Below are 24,048 nucleotides of genomic sequence, written 5' to 3' on the forward strand. Positions count from 1 at the left end.
GCCAGCTGGTAAGATGGGGAAAAACCTTAAATGCAGGAAATTCTAGATCACAGTACCTTTTTAAACAAATAGGTTTTTAATTTTGAGTAAAGGGAGGGCAATGTGTGCTGTCTAATAATTTGTAAGCGAATGTCTGTGTAAAAGGGCACATAAGGATCATCAAAGTAGCCAGAGATGGCAAGATGTAGTAGCAAGGTTGTTAAATAAGAAATGGAATTGGGGTGGGGACGGAAAGTTGGAATAAAAGGAATCAGTGTAGACCAGACAACTCTAAAATTAGCTGCTGATATTCTGCTAATAAACTCTTCTGAAAACTAAATGTGAACCAGGATGGCATATGAACTGTAACTTGCAAGTGTCTTCTGGCACATCTGCCAAGCTGCAGATCAGGGGAAAGTCAAGGGACAATGTACTCCATGGCATACTCCTGCTGTCTTCCAGAGAGCTCCCATGTGGCACTTCTGGAGTGGACCTTTTTGTTCCAGAAGTTGTTGTTTGTATGTTGATGTAATGGGACAGTCTGGTGACCAGCTGGCTTAGTGGTCAGGCAGTGGCCTTACAGTTTCTGACGGCGTAGTCATTCAGAGGGCATCCCGGCCAAATTGTATGCAGCGGGCCTCAATCCCTCCTTAGTTCTGCTTTTACAAGGGAGCATGCAGGCACGGTAGGGCGACCCAGGCGCACTCCACCTGGTCCCCATCCAGGACCCTTGGGGTTTGTCAAAGTGTCTAGATCAGTAATTGATCTACTCCAAGTTACACTTTCGCTGGGTCACATCCTACCAGACTGGAGCTCTTCTGTTTGGGGCATGGTTGCTGGCTTACGCTTCCCTTGGTCTGTTAATGTCCTGTTCAAAGCAGTCTCCTTTAGGGCTTTCAGCTCCCACTGGGGAGTTTTGAAGTGTAAAACTAATTTTATTAAAAACATTAACCATGTCTCTTTAATCCAGTCTTTCTTAAATTTGAATTTTGGAACAACAATTTAATCATATTTGTCTCTTAACTATTAAAGATACATATGTACGTTGGGTGATATTAACAACTCACTGCCCCACATACCTCAAGTGATCATGATATCTGATTATATAGAGGATACCACTGTATCATAATCATTTGCACAGGGGCAAACATAGAGCTTTAATGATGTTCAATATAATTGCATTGATTTAAATAAATAAAGGTCTAAATAAAATTACCTTCCTTAATGTACTCTGTACTCAAGATTTCAGCAGTGTATTACTATTTGGAGCCTGCATAGAGGGTGTTGTTCTTAGAGATAAGTAAGTAAGATGAAAATATTTTCATCTTATCACATGGTAGGGGAAGTTGTGCCCTGGCTTTGGCCAGTGAATCTTTTAGTCTTTGCCTTCGTCTTCACACCTGACTAGAACTGCCTCTTAGGCATATCTGCATTCAAAATGTAAAGGATACTTTGGACGAATGGGTTCTGCACTTCCCTCTGCTTTGTGTGACTGCTCCCTCCAATCTCTAGAAGAACATTTTACCCATTTTGCCTTGCCTTTTGAGTTCCAAGAGGTACTAGGTTCAAAGATCAATTTCTTGCCATTACAGTTGACTTCCTAGAAAATCAAAACCCACTGATGTTATCTGAACACTGAACTTCCCCTTTGCTCCCTTGTTCTCCCTCTCTGCCTCCTTACTAGACCTGGTGAAATTTTTCCTTGCAAATAAATTATCTGATGAATTCAGCCCTTTTTCCTTCTGAGAAACTAATTTTTGATTTCTCCAAATGTATTGACTATTTGTTAGAATTTGTCTAATAGTGTAGGTTTCAGAGTATCAGCCATGTTAGTCTGTATCTGCAAAAAGAACAGGAGTATTTGTGGCACCTTAGAGACTAGCAAATTTATTTGAGCATAAGCTTTCGTGGGCTACAGCCCACTTCATCGATGCATAGAATGGAACATATAGTAAGAAGATATATATACACACGCATACAGAGAACATAGTGGCTGACCTTTGTGACTTTGTCCTCACCCACAACTATTTCACATTTGGGGACAATATATACCTTCAAGTCAGCAGCACTGCTATGGGTACCCGCATGGCCCCACAGTATGCCAACATTTTCATGGTTGACTTAGAACAACGCTTCCTTAGTTCTCGTCCCCTAATGCCCCTACTCTACTTGCGCTACATTGATGACATCTTCATCGTCTGGACCCATGGAAAAGAAGCCCTTGAGGAATTCCACCATGATTTCAACAATTTCCATCCCACCATCAACCTCAGCCTAGACCAATCCACACAAGCCGTCCATTTCCTGGAAACTACTGTGCTAATAAGCAACGGTCACATAAACACCACCCTCTACCGGAAACCTACTGACCGCTATACTTACCTACATGCCTCCAGCTTCCATCCGGGACACACCACACGTTGTCTACAGACAAGCTCTAAGATACAACCGCATTTGCTTCAACCCCTCAGACAGAGACAAACACCTACAAGATCTCTATCAAGCATTCTTAAAACTACAATACCCACCTGCTGAAGTGAAGAAACAGATTGATAGAGCCAGAAGAGTACCCAGAAGTCACCTACTACAGGATAGGCCCAACAAAGAAAATAACAGAACACCACTAGCCATCACCTTCAGCCCCCAACTAAAACCTCTCCAGCGCATCATCAAAGATCTACAACCTATCTTGAAAAGTGATCCCTCACTCTCACAGATCTTGGGAGACAGACCAGTCCTTGCTTACAGACAGACCCCCAACCTGAAGCAAATACTCTCCAGCAACCACACACCACACAACAAAAACACTAACCCAGGAACCTATCCTTGCAACAAAGCCCGATGCCAGCTCTCTCCACATATTTATTCAAGTGACACCATCATAGGACCTAATCACATTAGCCACGCCATCAGGGGCTTATTCACCTGCACATCTACCAATGTGATATATGCCATCATGTGCCAGCAATACCCCTCTGCCATGTACATTGGCCAAACCGGACAGTCTCTATAAAGAATAAATGGACACAAATCTGACATCAGGAATCATAACGTTCAAAAACTGGTAGGAGAAAACTTCAACCTCTCTGGCCACTCAGTAACAGATTTAAAGGTGGCAGTTTTGCAACAGAAAAGCTTCAAAAACAGACTCCAACGAGAAACTGCTGAGCTTGAATTAATATGCAAACTAGATACCATTAACTTGGATTTGAATAGAGGTTGGGAGTGGCTGGGTCATTACACATATTGAATCTATTTCCCCATGTTAAGTATCCTCACACCTTCTTGCCAACTGTCCAAATGGGCCATCTTGATTATCACTACAAAAGTGTTTTTCTCCTGCTGATAATAGCTCATCTTAATTAATTAGCCTCTTACTTCACTTTTTCATGTTCTCTGTATATATAGATGTGTATATATATGTCTTCTTATTATATGTTCCATTCTATGCATCCGATGAAGTGGGCTGTAGCCCACGAAAGCTTATGCTCAAATAAATTTGTTAGTCTCTAAGGGGCCACAAGTACTCCTGTTCTTTCTAATAGTATAGACAGTCTTGGGCCAATGTGATCTTAGCAGATAGTTGTTAAAATTAATTGTTTGTTCTCTGTTACTTGTGGGGAGTGTGGGCACAAGTTGGAGGATGTTTTTTTGCTTTGATTGAATGGCTGAAACTTTTTAATCCAGAATGACTGCTCATTAAGATAGTGCATGATCATGTCTGCTCATATGTGGTCTTGCTCACATACGGGTATTTATATGAAGGATTGCTGTTTCTCTTAAATGCTTGTGACTAAAATCCTGCTTGTGAATTAAGAATAAAAAGGGGACATGAACATGGTCAAATCCAAGCAGCCAGTTATAATTAGGAAAATGTTGCCATGTTTGACGATCATGTTTCTTACCCTCAGGTTCTTAACCCTGTAAATCGAGTAATTATAGTTATCCTAATGCTGGAATCTGCACACAGCATTTCTGAAAGCTCCCAGGAGGATCATCTGTCAGGGGACAAGCAGGGAACTGCTTGTTCATAAAGTTTGGCATGAGGCTATGATCTGGTTGGAAAGGTCTAACGTCACTGAAGCTTTTTGTATGAGTCTGATATTGGGGATTGTACAACCAGTGTCTGTACTTAATGGTGGTTATTGCATGCTAAAAGACTTAGGGCAGAAAAACGTAGGTGTCACTGGTTGTTTAAATAAACAGGAGAGCTCAGTTTCAATGTAATAAGGACGGCTTCTCACCAGATGAACAGAAACGAGTGCTCGGTTAACAAGGCAATAGAAGTGTTATCAATAACTTAAAGACGGAAGCGACGTTTCAGATGGTTGTCCTTGGAAAATGGGTGCAACCTTCTTTCCAGTCGTGGTTATGTTGCTGTAGGGGATCGCTTGGGCTACTGATTCAGATTTTTCCTATATTGCAGTTTTCTGTTCAAGAAGTTGCTGGAAATTTTTGTTAAATAAAATCTAACCTACTTCTTGTTGGCTTACATTTGGATAAGACAGACTCTGTCCAAGTGAAATATAGGACTGGCTAACCTTTCTTTATCCTACAGGTATGGTGATGCGGTGAACAAGAACTTAGTGGTGGGCACACTTTCTTGGCCCTCACCATGGGTCATTGTGATAGGCTCATTCTTCTCTACCTGCGGAGCAGGCTTACAGAGCCTCACTGGAGCCCCACGGCTACTGCAAGCTATAGCCAAGGACAACATTATTCCTTTCCTATGGGTTTGTAAATATTAAAGAACATTCATTGTGCTGCACGCAGCATACACGAACCCCATGGCCTAGCCAGTGGGGTTAAGGTTATTTTCCTTGAGACTGACAGAAGGAAATTGGAATATGTAGATGTAGTTGGCAGATATCAGAAACCTGATCGCCAAGTTGCAGGCTGGTTATACAGAAATCAGGCCACTAAGCTTCAAACTCCCAGTCCCTGTTCGCAAGCCTACCAGCCCCACTACTAACCCTGCCTACACTTTGATCTAGTGCTAGGAGGAGTGGGACTGCTGAGATTCCTCCAGCCCCTCTCGCTATGGGATATTTGGACCTTGAGAGTCAGTGGTCATCTCTCACCCTTCTTCAGTGTTTCTCCTAGAGTAGGGCCCCAGACCACTATTGCCTCTTCTCCGACTAGCTTCTTGCTTAATCTTGTCAAAAGCAGGGGAAGGCTCTTCCTAGAAACGGGAAGAAAGGGAGATCGGACAAGGATTCCCCACTCTAAAACTAGATTTTTCGCACGCTGCGCCTTTTCAAAGTGAGGGTCTGTGCTTAAAATAAAAGGCAGGTGTGCGTTGAAGGGAGGATTTAGATGAGTATTTTTTGTATCATTAAGGAGTCTGACATCAAACTCAATGGAGTAGAGATTGGGTTTAGAGGCTAGCTGGACTCCTGTCCTTGTCCTTCAATGAAAGATATGAAAATCACCCGCTGCATGCTATCTTTGAAGTGGGAAATAGATTCTGTTTTAGAATGTTACTGAACATATTTGTAAGCAGTGTCAAGTTAAGCTATGAGTCAAGTGTGATAGTACAAATAAATAATGTTCCTTTTCTTTTTTTTGTTTAGGTTTTCGGTCATGGGAAAGCAAATGGTGAACCAACATGGGCGCTTCTGCTAACAGCATTAATTGCTGAACTCGGAATTCTTATAGCTTCCCTTGACATGGTGGCTCCAATTCTTTCTATGTAAGGAACAGAGTCACTGTTACAAGATTAACAGAAGTCACTGTGAATTCTGTTAATGTGATTTCCTTTTAGAACCTCAATTTTAGATGAATACAATAGGTACTGGAACAGAAGTTCCATTTATTTAAGGACTACAAATGACCTGACGTCCATCTTAATTAACATGTCAATTGTCATGCCTCTGAAATATATCATGAGTGAACATTTTTTCTGATAAAGCTGAATTGGGCCTCCCTTTAGAAAACAATATCATGTTTGGTGCTCAGCAACTGGACAGGAGGAATGTGGTTAGATTCATTCGTAAAGAGTCTCTAACCTTTACACCTAATTTGTATTAACAGTTTAGGCCTGTCTTTAGTAACAAATTGGAGGTATAGCCTCTTGTGGCAAAACAGATATTGGTTTTGGTGTTATGTGAGTGACATTCAGACCTTTCCGTTTTTACAGTTTGTGTCAAAAACTAACGTGTGCTCAATTGTTCCTTCTCTACAGGTTTTTCTTGATGTGTTACCTCTTTGTCAATCTGGCATGTGCAGTACAAACACTTTTAAGAACTCCAAATTGGCGGCCCCGATTTAAATACTATCATTGGTAAGCAAATGACTCAGTGTAGACTTTGGTCTACTCTAGTCCGTATTCTGTGGTCTACTGAGGGGATTTGGAAGACTATTGTTAACCCTTCGTATGAGGTGAAGAGCTTCCTAATAGAGGGGATGTTAGTGTGTGTCTCTGCTGCTGATCATGGGCATGGAGTGTTTCTGTAGGTGGCTTTTGCAGCTAGTCTTGAAGGGCCTTACTCAGGCACCTTGTTTCTGAAATTGTGCCTTGGGCCACCTTTGGGTGGCTGAGAAGATGGAAAGATTCTTCAGTGCCCTGGGGCTGTCAGGAGGGACTTGGTTAAGGCTGCTGGATTTCTTCCATCCATCTAGTAGTAGTCAGGGATGCAGGAAGAAACTCCTCTGTTTAGTGTGGACCAGAATTGTGGTGATTAATGTAGTAATAGCATCATCCCCACAATATAGTGTATTACAACAGTGGTGATGGGAGTTATTGGTTGCTTTTTATTGCCATCTCTTCAGGAGAGAGGATACAGAAGGTGAAAAACTTTAAGGGGGAAAGCAATTAAAATAACCAATGGGTTTGTAGCAGATACTTCAAGATTTTAGCTCTTTTTCCCCAGGTACTTGCTAATATCTATTTTTTCCCCTCCCAGGGCTTTATCATTTTTAGGCATGAGTATTTGTCTTGCGTTGATGTTCATTTCATCCTGGTATTATGCTCTGGTGGCTATGCTCATTGCAGGCATGATTTACAAGTACATTGAATATCAAGGGTAAGTATTTTCAGAAGGAGCAGGGTAAGAGGAGACTTGGACTTACTTACCATTTATTGGTTCGGCACATGAATGGGTATTGCCTTGTGTCTATGGTATTCATTTTCTACATGGGAGTATTTTTGCAACTGCTTTGCGGTGATGATTCCAAAAAGAATTTATTAGATCAGGATGTAAGCATCTTGGGTAAGCATCTGCAAGATGTTTCTTGAAATCTGTGTGATAGCGGGAACTGGAGGTCTATTTTGGGCATCTAGTTCCCTGCTCCACTTTACCCTCTTTGACCTTTGACTACTTCTAGCCAAGGAGGCCTGAATGCAGCCCTCTCTAGAGCCATTCCACATGGCTCATAAATTGGTCACGCGGTAAGGGTTTTTAGAGAGTCTTGAGGGAGATAACCAGCACCCAAACTCAGCCTTGCTTGGGATACATTAGATTACTATTCTCAGTCTCTTAGACTGGTAGTTTGGCCGCATAACTTCATCTTCACAAATCAGATGGTGAAGCACATGGTGTGGTTCATGCATGATGATGTTCCAAGGAAATCTCAACCACAGACAGGAGTGATTTATAATTTGCAAAGTACTCCATTTAGGAAGGAGCAATCAGTTTCACACATACAAAATGGGAAACGACTGCCTAGGAAGGAGTACTGTGGAAAGGGATCTGGGGGACATAGTGGATCACAAGCTAACTATGAGTCAACAGTGTAATGCTGTTGCAAAAAAAGCAAACATCATTCTGGGGTGTATTAGCAGAATTGTAAGCAAGACACGAGAAGTAATTTTTCCGCTCTACTCCGTGCTGATTAGGCCTCAACTGGAGTATTGTGTCCAGTTCTGGGCGCCACATTTCAGGAAAGATGTGGACAAATTGGAGAAAGTCCAGAGAAGAGCAACAAAAATGATTAAAGGTCTAGAAAACATGACCTATGAGGGAAGATTGAAAAAATTGCGTTTGTTTAGTCTGGAGAAGAGAAGACTGAGAGGGGACATGATAACAGTTTAAGTACATAAAAAGTTGCTACAAGAAGGAGGGAGAAAAATTGTTCTTCTTAACCTTTGAGGATAGGACAAGAAGCAATAGGCTTAAATTGCAGGAAGGGCGGTTTAGGTTGGACATTAGGAAAAACTTCCTAACTGTCAGAGTGGTTAACCACTGGAATAAATTACCTAGGGAGGTTGTGGAATGAATCTCCATCATTGAGGATTTTTAAGAGCAGGTTGGACAAACACCTGTCAGGGATGGTCTAGATAATACTTAGTCCTGCCTTAAGTGCAGGGGACTGGACTAGATGACCTCTTGAGGTCCCTTCCAGTTCTATGATTCTCTGCCTGATGTGTTTGCTTGAAATACATCTTGCAGTTCATCCCTGTGAGTACATTAGGTTGTGAAGCACATCCGTAAATTTGTTGTAAAGTAATTGTGACTTCCATGCAAGAGCAAGGAAGATAAACACTGCTGAAATAATACTACCTAGCTCATATATATCGCTTTTCATCAGCAGATCTCAAACCATGTATTCACTAAAATATGTGATTTCTTTGCAGTGCAGAGAAGGAATGGGGCGATGGTATTCGGGGTCTGTCACTCAGTGCTGCCAGATATGCCTTGCTAAGACTGGAAGAAGGTCCTCCCCACACCAAGAACTGGAGGTAAGCATTTTGGATGTGCAAACCTGAAGGTTGCATGTGCAGGGTTCAAAACAATGCCCACAATTTACATGTAAGTAATCTAGCTTGACACTGGACAGTAGCTTTGCTATCTTAAAATACAAAAGAAGTTTAAGAACTCTTTTAATGGGAGTCAAAGCACGTGAGTAAGTCCCGCACACTTAGTGTGAAATGCATGCAGCCCATGTAGGATATTCCATGCTACATTAACTACACTGGGGGTGCCCGGCAGAGACAGAGCAGCGGCCTGTCTTGTCTGGGATGTGGATGGTGTCTCGATTCAGGCCCTGTGTAGGCTAGTTCAGAAAGTGGAGTTGGGGAATGACACACAAGATGTGTGATTCCAGGGATGCAGTGGCCTAATATCCTGCAGTAGTGGCACAGAGGTTGCTGATGTGGCTCCATCTTTAATACTGGAATAGTGGCCAAGGATTTCTCCTTCTAGCCTCTGCACTCCAGCTGCATGAAGCCAGATTACATGGGCAACATGCATTTTGCTCTGAGAGAGCTGAGTTCTACGTGCAGCAGCTGGAAAATAGTAAGGCTTAGGGGGCTGAGAAATCCTCATTAGCTGAAAGGTAAGCATGTACTTCTCCATGACTTTCACCTCTGAAGTGCATAGCTCAATCTAGCTTCTGTTATATTGCTAACTAGCACTACTGTATAGGGATATTGAGCACTCCTCCAGATATTGAGAGGAGTAGAAGTCTACCTTAAATAATACAAACAAAATCCTATACATCATGGTATTCCGTTACTCATAGCTGAATGTTGGGAAAGAAAATCCAAATGTTGATGGGTTTCAGAGTAGCAGCCGTGTTAGTCTGTATTTGCAAAAAGAAAAGGAGTACTTGTGGCACCTTAGAGACTAACCAATTTATTTGAGCATAAGCTTTCGTGAGCTACAGCTCACTTCATCTTTATGCATCAGATGAAGAGAGCTGTAGCTCACGAAAGCTTATGCTCAAATAAATTGGTTAGTCTCTAAGGTGCCACAAGTACTCCTTTTCTTTTTGCAAATGTTGATGATGTCAGACTGAAGTTGCATGTATCTCACATGTCAGAAGAAGGTAAAATTCATTTGTCTATTTGGAATGTAATCTTAATCCCACGTGTTTGGTACATAATATCCATATAGACCTAGAAGGTAGCGTTATTGCATAAATGGAGTATGCAATATATTTTGTGTTGGGCAGATTCTTGAAAATCAGTTTCTGTCAGTAAAATGCTAATGCAGACCTCTCAGACTAGTAAAATCCTTTCTTCAAAACCACATGGAAGAAGACTCTCCAGACAGTATTCCAAATCTGTTTTGTCTAAAGAAATAAAATATCAAGTAGTGCACTTCTGGGCATATGGTACAGAGACAGTACTTCACTGTTGTGGGTATCAGTGTTAATGTTAAAGCATAATTAAGATAACTAGTGAGGCAAACATTTTTAAAAAAGTTTTATAAGAATAACCCAGACTGCTTTTTCTTTTCCTCTAGGCCTCAATTGCTGGTGCTTCTGAAATTAGATGAAGATTTGCACGTGAAGTATCCGAGGCTGTTAACATTTGCTTCTCAGCTGAAAGCTGGCAAAGGTTTGACTATCATAGGGACAGTGATCCAAGGGAATTTCCTGGAGAGTTATGGAGAGGCCCAAGCTGCTGAACAGGTGCGTGCTTTAAATATTGACATATAATAATGATTTTACACAATTGTAGTGAATTTTTATTAAACTTTGTGGAAAATAAAGCAGGCCCCAGTAAAACAAAGCTCTTAAACACAAGCGTACTATATGCCTGTTGCCCAAAGTGCTTAAAGACATGCCTAAGTGCAGTCATGGCTGCTGCATTATGTTCTAGATCTTATGTGTATACATCTCTAACTCATTTAACAGGATACATTGTCACCAAACTGAGAGAACTAATGTTTCATGATGTTGACTGATTCACATAAAGAATGATGTGTTCTGTAATTTTCTGAACATCACAGTAGCTATTCTGAACCCACCCCATTTGCTGTATTTTGCTTATTCGATGTAGTGGTAGAAGACTTATAAAGTCCTTTGCACCCTTCCTAATGCTTAATCATTTACATCTGTGTAGTCACAGCATACCATGACATTCCCTGCCCCCCCAGCAGCTCTTGAAGAGGTGGGAGACAGTACTTTAAAAATGGAAAGCTAATTCATATATCTCTGGGATAACATCTTTGCTAAGGATGAAATTGTTGTTCTCTTTATATGTTGCAGCCTTGTTATAAAGGCTTATAGCAAATGAAGCCTTATACTACATATGATTCTCCTGTCCTTCATTACTCAAAATAGGGCAGTAAACTTTTGCCCCGATGAGTATATGTAGATTACAGTATGAACATGCGTAAGAAGTATAATCAGTTGATATAGAGGACCTGAGTTCATTTTAATGGAGAACTTTTTCCCCTTGCCTATCTTCCAGACTATTAAGAACATGATTGAAATTGAGAAAGTGAAAGGATTTTGTCAAGTAGTTGTAGCCACCAAGGTTCGAGAAGGAATTGCCCACTTGATACAGTCCTGTGGACTAGGTGGCATGAAACACAACACTGTGGTTTTGGGATGGCCGTATGGCTGGAGACAAAGTGAAGATGCAAGAGCATGGAAAACATTTATAGGTTAGTTGTGATATGTCATGTGGTTAGACACCCAGAACCAAGTTCTGTGTACTACTCTACACACACTATACTTTTGATTGAACAGATTTATTCTGCAAGTTCAGCATCACTTTCCCACTATTTGCATGAATATTAACAAAAAAAGTAAAATGTAAAATAATGGCACTCATTGACAGGTATATGTGTCTATAGGCCATTTCAAATTTTTTTTAATAAACACTATAATTTTTTCAATTAAAAAGCCTTTACAGTTGCACAGTTACACAAAAGGAGTAAATACATATATTTAATGTGAGCGGCGATTTTATAGGTAAGTGGCACTTGCTCACTGAATAGCCTTTTCCACTATTATTTTCTCTTACAGTACCATAGAAAAGTGACTGTTTGCTTTCTTCCCCTTCCCCGCAGACACTGTGCGTTGTACAACTGCTGCCCATCTGGCTCTGTTGGTGCCCAAAAACGTGTCTTTCTATCCCAGCAACCATGAGCGTTACAACGAAGGCAACATTGATGTGTGGTGGATTGTGCATGATGGAGGCATGTTGATGTTGCTTCCTTTTCTACTGAAACAGCATAAAGTAAGGATGAAAAGAGCTAGAGAACAAATTTGTCTGCCGACTGCTTTGTATGCATCAGTGTATGGTGTGGAACAGTGAGCCAAGAATAAGTGAAGATCCTCATACTGTTCTCCCAATAAGTTTTTTCTTGTATTATATATTTATAAAAAATGGTTTTTGACCCACATGTACATTCTGCTCATGTACAATACATTCTTATATTAGCAGAATGTATATTTCCTACGTGATCATAGCAGGAATGGTCATACAAACACACAAATCTTTACCTTTAAAAAAAATGAAAGGTACTATATTGAAAAGGCAGAGTTCCTGGAGCTATGTTTGAGACTTGCTCAGTCTTCTGTTGGTAGCTATGTAAATTTAATAAGACGTGTACCATAAAGGACTCAGCAGACTGCTTATGGACACCATGTTCACAAGGGCTATAGGACCTAATGAGTATCTTAATTTTAGACTCTAGATGTATTTCATTGCAATATAATTGGATTATATGCATGCAAAAGAGGAACACTGTCAAGTTATGAAGCAAGTGTTAATTCAGAAGATGGTGTACTATTTAAGCAAAGAAAGAATTCATTTGTATTAAGTGGGTGTAGTACCAGAAATTAAACTGAATTTAACAAAGTCAATATGATCATGAAGATGAGGGACCACAATAGTGTTGGTAGTACAGCTGGTTGAGAAATGACCCCAAATTATGAAAACTATAGACTTCTTCATCAAATTTGATTATTTTGAGAAATTTTGAGCACACAGAGTGTGGTGGTTATTTCTTAAAGACAAAGAAGAGGAACCTAGGTCTCCTTAAGTGAAAGGAGTCCACTAACCTCTCTGTCATGAGGAGAGACGGTTAAAATAAGGAGATTGAAAAGGTCTTTAAATAGTACAGTATCTTTGAAAAATAAGACAGCATTTATGCGCATTGTGTCCAAAATGTTGTGATTTTAAAATACACTGACCTTGGGTTTTTTGGTGACTTTTTCCCAGTTTGTCCTCTGCAGGTAACTTGCTGGCCCCTACATCATGGCTTTAGGCTGGATGGGAAAATATTAGGCCTGCTGGAGCCACTTCAGCTTTGGCCAGTGGGGTCACTTGTTGTGGCCAGGACACTTATCAGCTAATGTAATGGCTATGATTGGTTTTGTCATGACAAGAATACAAGAAAAAAATTAATCTCACAACCCTTGGCATATAATATATCAGTGTTAAGTTTAGTTTCTTTTAAAGTTTAAAAGAATATAAAGATCATAAAACACCCCAGAAGAATGAAATATTTCAAGATTTTGTGGCAGTCTCACCAGCGAGCAGACCAGGGTGAATGAATAATGTTTTATTGAGGTATCCCCTCCCCCCTCAAAAAAACAAACAAAAAAAAAACAGGTCATGGGTTTTGTCAAGGGAAACATAGCAGTGAAAAACGTGCAGACTCACTAGTGAGAAACCTAACTGGGATTTTTCTTATGTTGTAGTTCATAGGACCATTGGGCTGGCCTCATATGGCTTTTCTTTGTTATCTTTAAGCCAAAAGAGAGGCTGGATACAAATTTAGGGCCTGCCTTGCATTAATCGCTCATTAACCCTGTTTGTTAAAGTCATGCTTGATAATCATCTCAGTTTGTCAACACAATGCATCAGCAGTGCTCCTAAACTATGCTTGATTGCGCTGATGGGAAAGTCAATAGTATGGATGTGTTTAAAAAAAAAATCCACAGAGCCCAGTACAGTAACTCTGTTGAAAAACAAGGATGCTATATTTATTACAGTTCTGTTTTGTGTAGAAAAGAAGTTGCTGGTTCACATGTTTTGAGAACTTGTATTTTCCCCCATAGGTCTGGAGAAAGTGTAAAATGAGAATTTTCACAGTAGCTCAGATGGATGACAACAGCATTCAGATGAAGAAGGACCTGGCTACTTTCCTTTATCACCTACGAATAGAGGCAGAGGTGGAAGTTGTAGAAATGGTAAGGGATTGATCCTATTTCTCCTTAAGGTTTGAATGCTAGTAAGTTATTTGATTACAAAGAGGAATATTTTTCTTATTTCTGCAGCAAAACAGTGATATTTCAGCTTATACCTATGAGCGGACCCTAATGATGGAGCAGAGATCTCAGATGCTGAGGCAAATGAGACTGACCAAAACAGAAAGGGAAAGGGAGGTATGTCATTCACTATAGAAAAAGCTAAGGTGGATGAATCCAAGCGCTGTTCCTAGCACCATTTCATATCCTTCATATAGCATAGTAAAACTTCCATGAATTAATACAGACATCTCCCACATCTTGAAGAAAACGAACATTCAGTGTAGCCTTTTCAGTTGCTGTGTCTGAAAACTAGGCTTATTCCTATTGGTTAACATCTTGCCTGCACTCATGGAGCCATGCTAGAAATGCTTTGTCCTAGGAAAGAATGCATGGCGGTCACATAAGCTGTAAAAAGCCTTTTGTGCATTTCCCTGTATGATTATGTGGTGTCCAGTTAGTTCAGAATGTAAGTCTCAGGAGGTTTCTTGAAAGTCTCAAGAGTTTCCGGTACATGCGATATCCTGGGTTTGTCCCATTTCATGACACATCCTGTTTTGCTAGTGTGGGTTTATGTCGTGTCTTGGATTCTGGTAGAACAAGGCAACTAGTTCACTTGGCCACCAAAGCTGTTCAATTTGTATCATCCTGTTCCATCTGAGCAGAACAGTTTTCATCAGCTTGGGGTCAGTCTGGGCTGCCAGGTTCCATACTATCTTACGATGTCAAGTTCTCTCTTTCTCTGTATAGAGACACTCCCACTGGTCCAAATTTTGGTTGACTCATATTCACCATAACCCTATTTGCTCTTTGTGTTAGTGAACTGCTCTGGCTCCTCTCCTGAACACAGGTGAAGAGTACAATGAAATGAGAGCTATTTAATTGGTGAAAGGGATCCAGAAAAGATAAAATTAACCTGTGAAAGTAGAATTCAACTTGCCATTTAAACACTTCTCAGGCCCAGCTGGTAAAGGACAGACACTCTATAATACGGCTGGAAAGCCTGTACTCAGATGAAGAAGATGAGGGGGAGACAGTACCTGATAAAATTCAGATGACATGGACAAAAGAGAAATGTGACTCTGAAAAACGGAACCGGAACACTGCAGTGGAAAACTTCAGAGAACTGATCAGTATTAAACCGTGAGTCTCATTGGGGCCCATATCTCAGACCACTTTGGGTTAAAGTCCGGTTGTGCTGCTGTCCACTGTATGCCATCCCTAATGACAAAACACCTTGACTTCCTTTTTAAAAAAAAATGATTTAGTACTGCTCAGGTCTCTCTTGCATTTAAACGTTAGAGGCTTTAATAGTGGAAAGTCAGCAGAGTTAGTCACCCTAAGATTAAAGGTGGGATGTGGTTATGAATACTAAAACGTATCCCCAAAGTTTTAGAATTGGCCCTTAAGTTGTGGCTTCATATAAGACGGAAGAATTGTCTGTAATCCCTTCTGTAATATATGTGTATCTGAGACCATCCAGAACTAGTTTATTGGCAGATGATCATATCACTTACTGCTAAGTAACTCAGTGAGAATTCCTGAGTGTTTGAAATTCCTATTCATTGGTATAGGTAATTCTAGTATATTTTACTGTTAAAAAGCCATAGAAATTCTGTGTTTGTGTTTCAATTTAAACTAATGTACTCTTACCTCCCTTTCATGCTTTCAGAGAGTGGGAAAACCTGTAAGTTTTTTTGCTAATTGTTTAAAAATGCTTTTCTGTGGATGGGAATGAGAAGATCAAGAATTCTCCCTAGATGAAAAGGAATGACATTATTAGCCTACATGTGATGCTGTACAATGGGCCTGATCCTGCATGCCTGAAGTTGAGGGGAAACTTGCCATTGTCTTTAAAGGGTGCAAGATTGGGTCCTTAATTCTTAAGGCGATAGGTATCTTAGAAATAGCATAAAGCAAAGTCTGCAAGAGTTACTCTGTCTAACCAGGACTGACTCAGGGAAAAACAACTTCAGGTTTGAGCATTTAATTGTGTTTTCAAGAATGGCATACCACCATGTGGGTGATCAAAGGGTGTGTGTGTTGGGGCACAATATCAGATGGTGGGAAATCCAAAGTTCAGCCTGTCGTACAGAACAGAAATTCAGGACAGTGCTGACTTGAACTTCTCTAGCTCTTTGTAGTTTTCTCACAAGCTTAAATATGATATGCAAAAGACACAGTCAAAGTGCTTTTACCATCGTTTGAATGTTTTTACTCTCCATTGTTTGCAATAGCTTGCATAGCAGCTTGAAATGAGATTCTTTTCAGGTCCAGTTCTGTCTACACGTGCCCCCAATCCTGTCCCCAAAGGAACATCAGGTCCAGTCCAGGGCTTCCTGCACAACGGGGCACAAATGGGGATTGTAGCAGGCTGTGCTGATTTGGAAGAACTGCAGCTCATTGGATCCTCCAAGTCCTTTATACCCCAACTGCTGAGAGAACACTAAGGTCATAGGCTGCAGCAGCAGGCTCTGGGCTGGCTCAGTAACTTGTGGGAGTGGGGCGATTCCTCTTTCTTGCCTTTCCCCTCCCAACCTCTCACAGATTGTTAGTGCTCAGCTGAGGAGAATAGTTGTCTCTAAGGGTACATCAACACAGGAGTAAAAGCCCTGCGGCATGGCTGTGGCTGGACTGGGTCAGCTGACTTGGGCTTGCAGGGGTTGGGCTGCGGGGCTAAAAATTGCTCTATAGATGTTCGGGCTTGGGCTGGAGCCCAAGCTCTCTGGGTCCCTCCACCCTTGCAGGGTCCCAGAACTAGGGCTCCAGCCCCAGCCCAAATGTCTACACATCAGTTAGAGGGCAGGGTGTCAACACAATCAGAAGCTGTACATCCTCAGACCAAACTCTCATTGGCTGCTCATATAACAGAGGAATCACACTGTTCATAGTCTCTCCTGGAGGCTGGGTGAACCATTCCTTACCTGCCTACACCACAGTTAATGGCATTTTCTCAGCTCTCTGGATAGATGCCAGTTTTAAGGGTCACCTTGAAATTTTATTTTTGTCTCTTTGGATCTCTTCCAAAAGTTGATTACAAAAATAACAATTCCTTCGTCATCTCCCATTGTTGTAGTACAATGATGTCCTGCCTCCCTTGTCGGTGACCTTTCTGTTTCTGACATGGAAGAGGCAGAGGCTGTGCTCACTTTTTCAATAAAACCTGCACCCATAGCATGACATCACAAGGAAAGTATTCCAAACGGGGCAAGTTGAACCCTGTTGTAAATCTTGCCCCTAAATAGTTCTGTGCAGCAGTACTGTCTCTTGGTAAGGTGGTGCAAATGAGTTATCTCAGTGTATCTGCCACTTCCTGAATGTGTTGGGAAGTTTATTCCTTTACGAAATGTCAATGAACATGCAACCCCATAAATCATCACAAGACAAAAGCTAAAATTAAACTGACTTCAAAAACAAAAAAGTCTCCAGAAAAGAAATGAGTTCAGTAAGGCCTGTTACCATAATTTGTAGCATGTAAAATGGGTTCTTATCTAACCCCTTTCCCTAAAATATCTGGTTTTGACTGAAAAGCATCAATAGTAATAAAGAAATCATTTTCCAAGTTGCAAAGGATAATTGACTTTTCCTTTAGGTCTGCATCTGTCTGTCTGTCTTTTGTTTTGTTCTCCCTTTTTAACCACACTAGTAGTTAATTTCCTATTGGAAGGAGACATCTTCTGCCTAAAAATGACTCCCTGACTCTCCAGTTCTTATTCAGCATGGATTGGTCTTATGTGATCATATTTTCAGTGTAATAAAGCCTGGACGCTTTTTGTGAGGATATGAGTGTTTTGCAGCTCAAAAAACACAGGTGCACTTCTTAGAAATGTGGGCCGGTGTTGCTGTCACCCTATTCTGGAGTTATCTGTGAGACATGGAATTCTCAGAGTTGAGGATTTTTTCTGTACTTTACTGTGTTGAGTGGGGGATTTTTGGTCAGCGTGACCTGGGCTATTGTTTTGCAATGTGCCCTGAGAAAGAGGCCGTATGTAGTTATGCTGCCTAAGGACCAGAAGTAAACTCTGCCAGGCTTACACTCAGCACAATGTACCACACCTGCCCTGCTGGCTTTGCTGACTGGCCCATTGGCAGGAGCAGACACATCTGTGCAAGGGAGCAGTAATGGCTCTGTAGAGTCTGCTTTCCTTTCTGCACTGAAACTCAAGTCATGGGTGGCCCATGCAAGAGAGGAAGGGGGCGGTGCCTTATTCCCCTTGGGCGGATGCATAGGGCTAGTGATTTATCCCTTGGTGTAGGAGCATAATGCCCTGCTTGAAAGCCCTGCTGGTTTGGTGGAATGCTCCTTAGGTTGTTACAAGTCGTTGACTGTGACACTCACTTCAAGAATTCCAGCTCAACTCTAATCTGAGGTCACAGTGGATGACCGTGGTATTTTCCACTTTTAATAGTCAATAACCATTCACTCCAGCCCATGTCTTGCTCAGTTTGGGCCTGATCCCAAGCCCCTTGAAGTCAATGAGACTCTTACCATTGCCATCAATGAGTAAGTAGATGAGGCCCTCAGTGCAATAGAGTTTATATTTGTATTGGTGATCTTAAGGTGAATTTCTTATCTCATGCAGTCTGGCAATAGCTGCTTAGGAGAGACCAAGGACAGCAGTGGAATGGGAAATGAGTTAAATGATGCCTTCAGAACACAGATCACAAAAACTAGTGGAATAGTATTAACTCTAAACATGTAGAGGTACAAATAACTCTGTACCTTTAAAATAAAATCTGGAAAAAATGTGCATGTTTGATTAGGTGACATTTTAAATAGCATTTCGTAGATATGATCATGATAAGGTATTTTTCTAGTGATTTTTTTTCCAGTTCAGTTTTACAAGTTTTTTTCTAATAGTAAACATGTGATTCTTCAACAGGAACCAGTCAAATGTCAGAAGAATGCACACAGCAGTGAAGTTAAATGAAGTAATTGTAAATAGATCTCATGATGCCAGACTTGTTCTTCTCAACATGCCTGGCCCTCCAAAGAACATAGATGGTGATGAAAACTGTATCCTTTGAAGGAAAGCCAAGGCGATACTCAAAATATGCATCTCTCTATCTAACCAGGTTCTTATACTTTGCCTATCAAAGATATTTATTTAAACCGAAATAAGTGTAACTTAGTGTTCCATTTGTGTATGAAAGTAGTAAATCATGGTTGTTGAGATACAGTAAATACTTTTAAGGGAAAGTCACGTCTGCTCTTGCCACTCTCCTGTTTTGTACCCAGGATGCTTTGCTAACGTCACCTGTCATAGGGCCTGACCTGTCTTGTCTACACTCCTTTATTAGTTTCATTTTCTCTGATGGGCTTGCCTTCATAAGCTTTGTCAACGGTAAGGAAATTCAGTAGCAGGAGTTTTGCCTCCTGCAGAATAAGGCTAAACAATCTGACATTACTTCACATGGAAGTGATGTTTTGCTCTTTCAAGGAATAGTAGCTACCTTTTTCTTATTGTACGCTGAAGCAATTAATAAGAATGAACTCCTTTACCCAAAAATCGACAAGGAGAGTGGGGGAAAAGGGTTAACGCTTCCTGAATGGATTCTAAAGAGGCATTTAGTATAATTAAACTAACAAATGATCTACTTCTGACATGGTAACTTCAAATCTATCATCTATTTGGCCCTAGGTTTGTAATTTCATAACAACTGAAATCTAGCCAGTCTGACATTTACAACTGTGAATCTGTAGGGGTGAGTAAAAGTATGTCTTCACTAGCAACGTTAAAGCGTTGCTGTGGCAGCGCTTTAACGTGTCTGTGTAGTCGAGGCACCAGCATTGGGAGAGAGCTCTATAAAAACCCCACCCCCACGAGGGGAGTAGCTACCAGCAGTAGGAGCGCGGCTCCCAGCACTGGTGCACTGTCTACACTACCACTTTACAGCGCTGAAACTTGCAGTGCTCAGGGGGTGTTTTTTCACACCCCTGAGTGAGAAAGTTGCAGTGCTGTAAAGTGGCAGTGTAGACAAGGCCTAAGATGCACTTCCAGGGAGGTTCACATTTTCAGAGAGGTTGAGAGCGTGTTCCTAGGAGTCAGTATGGACATCATCCCCAGGAAGTGGCTTGGGTAATATATGACATTTTGTGGCTTCAGGTATGTTTCTAAAGCAGGGAAAATGTTGAGTTTTTGTGAGACACTAAAATAGCTTCCTATTGCTCACAGCTTAAGGAATAGATGCAGCTTGGGAGAAATTTCTCGGTAGTATACTGTCCATGAATCAGCTGTCCCTCTGCTTTCCCTAGCTCCCCCTACCGTTTGGCTTAGATTAAAATCTCATGGTGGACAACTGTCCACTCCTGCCCTGTTATAGACCCAGTTTGCACTCTGAAGGGAGCAGTGTTTGAAAAACATTTAGGATGTAGATGAAACATGACTCAAAATATGGCTGAGGCATCCCATACATCTTGTGCTTGATGCTATATTGGTCCACAAAGACAACGCAGATCTGTCAGATTTAGTCAAATTGCAATAAATTAATTTACTGCTAAAATGTAATTTGGCCTTTCATTTGGTTTCAAAGCATAAACATTTACAAGGTATATTGAGCCATGAATATGAAATGTTTATATCAATTTAAGAAACTTAAACTCTACCAGTTCTTCAAAAGTTTAACTCTACTAGTTCTTTAAAAAGTTTGCCCATACTATTTAGAAGAACTCAATCTCCCAAGATTGCAGCTGACATACAAATAAATTTATTTTTAAGAAATCTAGGAGGATTGTTTGAAGAAATTGCTCAAGATTTTTAGTTGCACTCAATGTATTAGGCTTATTGCTATTGTATTACTGTTCAGTAAAAAGGATGCTAGTGACTCAGTGTCTGCATTTAAGTTATAAAATATCTTTTGTCCTTGACTTCGCTGATACAGATATGGAATTCCTGGAGGTTTTGACAGAGGGCTTGGAGAGAGTATTACTTGTTAGAGGAGGTGGTCGTGAAGTCATCACCATTTACTCTTGATTTAATACAGCTTTCTGCCCCATCGCACATTTACCTTCTTGATGACAAAGGACATTCCAGTTGTAAATGGAGAAGAAAATAGGTTCCTCTCTCCTCCTTCCCTCAAACAAACACAGACTTTCCATCATCCATCCAGTCTCCTGAATGACTACTAGACTTTTCTCACCAACCTTTACACTATACCGTAGATCTTAGTACTGATTCCATTGGTTTTCTGTCAAGTGACACTCCAGTTGCTACATACATATCTTTTGTATTGCAGTACTACACCATCCAACTGGCAACACAAGTGAATCATGAATCTACAATATTACTCGGCTTCTGCTTTGATACTCTGGCATTTGTGAATGTAGTTTTAACACTAAACCTATTTTTAGAAAACAGTGCTAACATGCAGTGTTTTTAGAAACTGTGTATAAAGTTAAGGCTTGAAAGTCAGTTACTGTAACAAGATTTTAAAAGCTTTTATATTTGTTTATGGGGATAGGACTACATTATATAAAAGCTAGTTTCTTTTGAAGTTCAGCTATAATGCATTTTCTAAACAAAACACGAAGTTGTAAGAACTGACTGACAAAGCTACAGTTTTGTGGGTTCGTTTCCAGAACTACAGTTCGAGTATTGGATAAGAATTTATACTTTAATACATTTATAGTTTTAAATAAATTATGTTGATATAGTTGATTATGTATGTAGATTGCTACAAACAGTGTGTAGCTTCTGAGACTTATGGTTCTGTGGAGGAGGCAGGTCCCTATTTATTTTTATATTTATTTGTTAGAAACATTGGAAACACAGATGCAAATAGTCTAGGAGTTTCCCAGAGAGGTTTCTTAAATCAATTTCAAACCATCAGCGGATTGAAGAGAAGTCCTGTGCAGTTCTTCCCCATTTTAAATTCCTCCGGCCCATCATTGTATGATTCTGAGTATATTGAGAATCCAGTACAGGGAAATAGAGGTGCTGCCTTGCACACAGCGATGGATTGCACTTGCACAAGTGCAGGAGCTGCTTTTTTGTAGGCTTGGCTTTTACTAAGCCCATTAAATTATACTTACTGTACAGAAGGATCATATTTTTTCAATAAAATGTAGCATACACTTAATTACTAAACAATGTGGAGTTCTATATGCTGTAATGCAATAGCTAGTATGCACACCCCACTCTCTCTATTGTATGGAATTGGGATTGTTCAACTACAGCTGTATAGACTGCTAACTGTTAAAGGAACATAAGAACTGACACCCCAGCCAAAGTCTTGTCTGACATTGCCTGGTATATAATACCCCATAATAGATAACTGTGCGCTAACGTATTTATGGGAGGAACAGGAGGGACTTTCTCTTCACCTTAACTGTTAGTGGTTGGCATATACTGAAGCATTAAGGTTGATACACTTGATACATTTTTTAATTCTGTCTAGGATAGCAGTTGATATAATCATATAAATGTTTTGATTTCTAGTCGCAGTGAGTTCCACAGACTGATGATACATTGTATTAAACACTTACTAGTTTCCAAATGTGTGACCCGCTAACTTCTTTCCTTCCCCTCTTCTTCTGTTGTAGAAAGATAATGTGCCAGTTCACATTATGCAAATATTTCTTTGACTTGGTCATAATGACACCGAGGTGTTTTTACTGGATGGTTACAATTAATGCTGTACAAAAGTATCCTTTAGTGAAATGGCAGGGGCTGTGATTTTTTTTTTTTTTAATTAGGAGATGCTGATCTCTATCCCTGTGTATATTGGGGTTGCCATGGTGTGGAGCACAGTGAGAATTGTGTAACCTGGGGTGGATAGAGATGTCTTACCCAGTGTGGGCACAGAGGTATCATCATGGAATTATATCAAATATTCTGGTTGTCTGATCTCCTCTTCCTGTTGCGAGCACTCCTGCTCTTTCCACTGCTATCAGTGTATCCCGGATGTAATCGGTGTGTGTATGCCAGAACTCTGGCAAAACAATCCAGCATGTCAAGTCACTGATGGGCGGGTACTACATTGAACTGCTCTTCACATTTCCATGCTTGTTCTCTCCCCCTTCTCAACCCTCCAAGGAGCAATGTCCACTAAGACAATTCACACCCTAGTCTAAGGAAGTGCTCCCTTTCAGGAAAAGGACACGGGTCCCTCCCAGTGAAATATGTCTGGGGTGGGATGGAGTTTTGAAGAGCACTGGCACAATTAAGGACCCTGGGGCTTGCTCTGTACTGGAGAACTGATTTTTTGCTTAAACAGCTAACTCTACTGGAGCCCAGGCTCTGGCAGCATGAATCATTTTTACTCTTTGTTTTAGAACAAGTTGAAAAGGTAGAGCATGTGAAGTGCACAGTAACGTTTGTAAAGCAATCCTCCCATGAATGATGTTGTGGAAGAGCAAAGCATTCTATAAATTTAAGCTGATCACAATCACTCATTTGCATGCACTGTAATAGGAGAGTATTATTTTTGTTGGTTTATTCCTTAGGATTTATTGGAACAGCTCTGAGGAATTACCCTTTTTTGTCCCCATCTCAGCACACCATATTTAAACTCTTCCCAGCTACACCACGCTGAAGAATCAGATAACCATGTTTGTTCATCATGGAAAATCGTGGTCCTGTGGCATTTGGCCTCCACTTTATTAAAGGGTTTTAGTGCCATCTACTGCATGTTCAAGTAAACTGTGGGACTTTATCCTTAACTGCTAAAGTCTTCATCCGATGAAGTGAGCTGTAGCTCACGAAAGCTCATGCTCAAATAAACTGGTTAGTCTCTAAGGTGCCACAAGTACTCCTTTTCTTTTTTCTTTTTACGAATACAGACTAACACGGCTGTTACTCTGAAACCTGCTAAAGTCTGTTGCTTGTGCTCTCGAACACCTCGTGTTAGCCGAGTTAGAATGTATGAAGGAAGCGTGCAACGTGGGTTGTCCCCCCCCCCAAAAAAAAGACTTCTAAGGAATATACAGACAGCAAACACAAAATTGGGTCTGGTCATTACTATTTAGTAAATGTTATGGATAATTGAGAACCATTACTATAGGGGGTTCAAAAGTGTTTACTCTAATTTTTTTTTAGTCCCGCCTCCCCAATCTCTCAGCCTCTCCTATTGGATTTAAGGGGGGGGAGTGGCAGAAGTCCAGTGCAAACTCGTGGGAGAGATGGAGTGGAACAGGCA

General features: G+C 40.7%; 1 protein-coding gene across 3 annotated transcripts in view; it reads left to right on the top strand.

Moving 5' to 3' along the window:
- The window catches only part of SLC12A4 (solute carrier family 12 member 4), a 75,529-nt gene extending 51,922 nt beyond the window's left edge, over positions 1-23,607 (top strand). For 2 of the 3 annotated variants that reach the window (XM_074968592.1, XM_074968590.1), the window contains exons 11-24: positions 1,222-1,279; positions 4,538-4,712; positions 5,553-5,671; positions 6,164-6,262; positions 6,885-7,004; positions 8,555-8,659; positions 10,167-10,335; positions 11,120-11,315; positions 11,724-11,893; positions 13,723-13,854; positions 13,942-14,049; positions 14,870-15,054; positions 18,795-18,928; positions 20,794-23,607. In XM_074968592.1, coding sequence (XP_074824693.1) covers positions 1,222-1,279; positions 4,538-4,712; positions 5,553-5,671; positions 6,164-6,262; positions 6,885-7,004; positions 8,555-8,659; positions 10,167-10,335; positions 11,120-11,315; positions 11,724-11,893; positions 13,723-13,854; positions 13,942-14,049; positions 14,870-15,054; positions 18,795-18,928; positions 20,794-20,885 — 1,862 coding nt within the window. In that variant the 3' untranslated portion in view covers positions 20,886-23,607. Of the gene's footprint in view, positions 1-1,221; positions 1,280-4,537; positions 4,713-5,552; positions 5,672-6,163; positions 6,263-6,884; positions 7,005-8,554; positions 8,660-10,166; positions 10,336-11,119; positions 11,316-11,723; positions 11,894-13,722; positions 13,855-13,941; positions 14,050-14,869; positions 15,055-16,182; positions 16,383-18,794; positions 18,929-20,793 lie in introns of those variants that run through there. The other variant, XM_074968591.1, reaches the window with a different exon arrangement.
- The last annotated feature ends 441 nt before the right edge of the window (positions 23,608-24,048 follow it).

This window comes from Natator depressus, chromosome 12 (genome assembly GCF_965152275.1).
Source record: "Natator depressus isolate rNatDep1 chromosome 12, rNatDep2.hap1, whole genome shotgun sequence".
Lineage (NCBI taxonomy): Eukaryota > Metazoa > Chordata > Testudines > Cheloniidae > Natator > Natator depressus.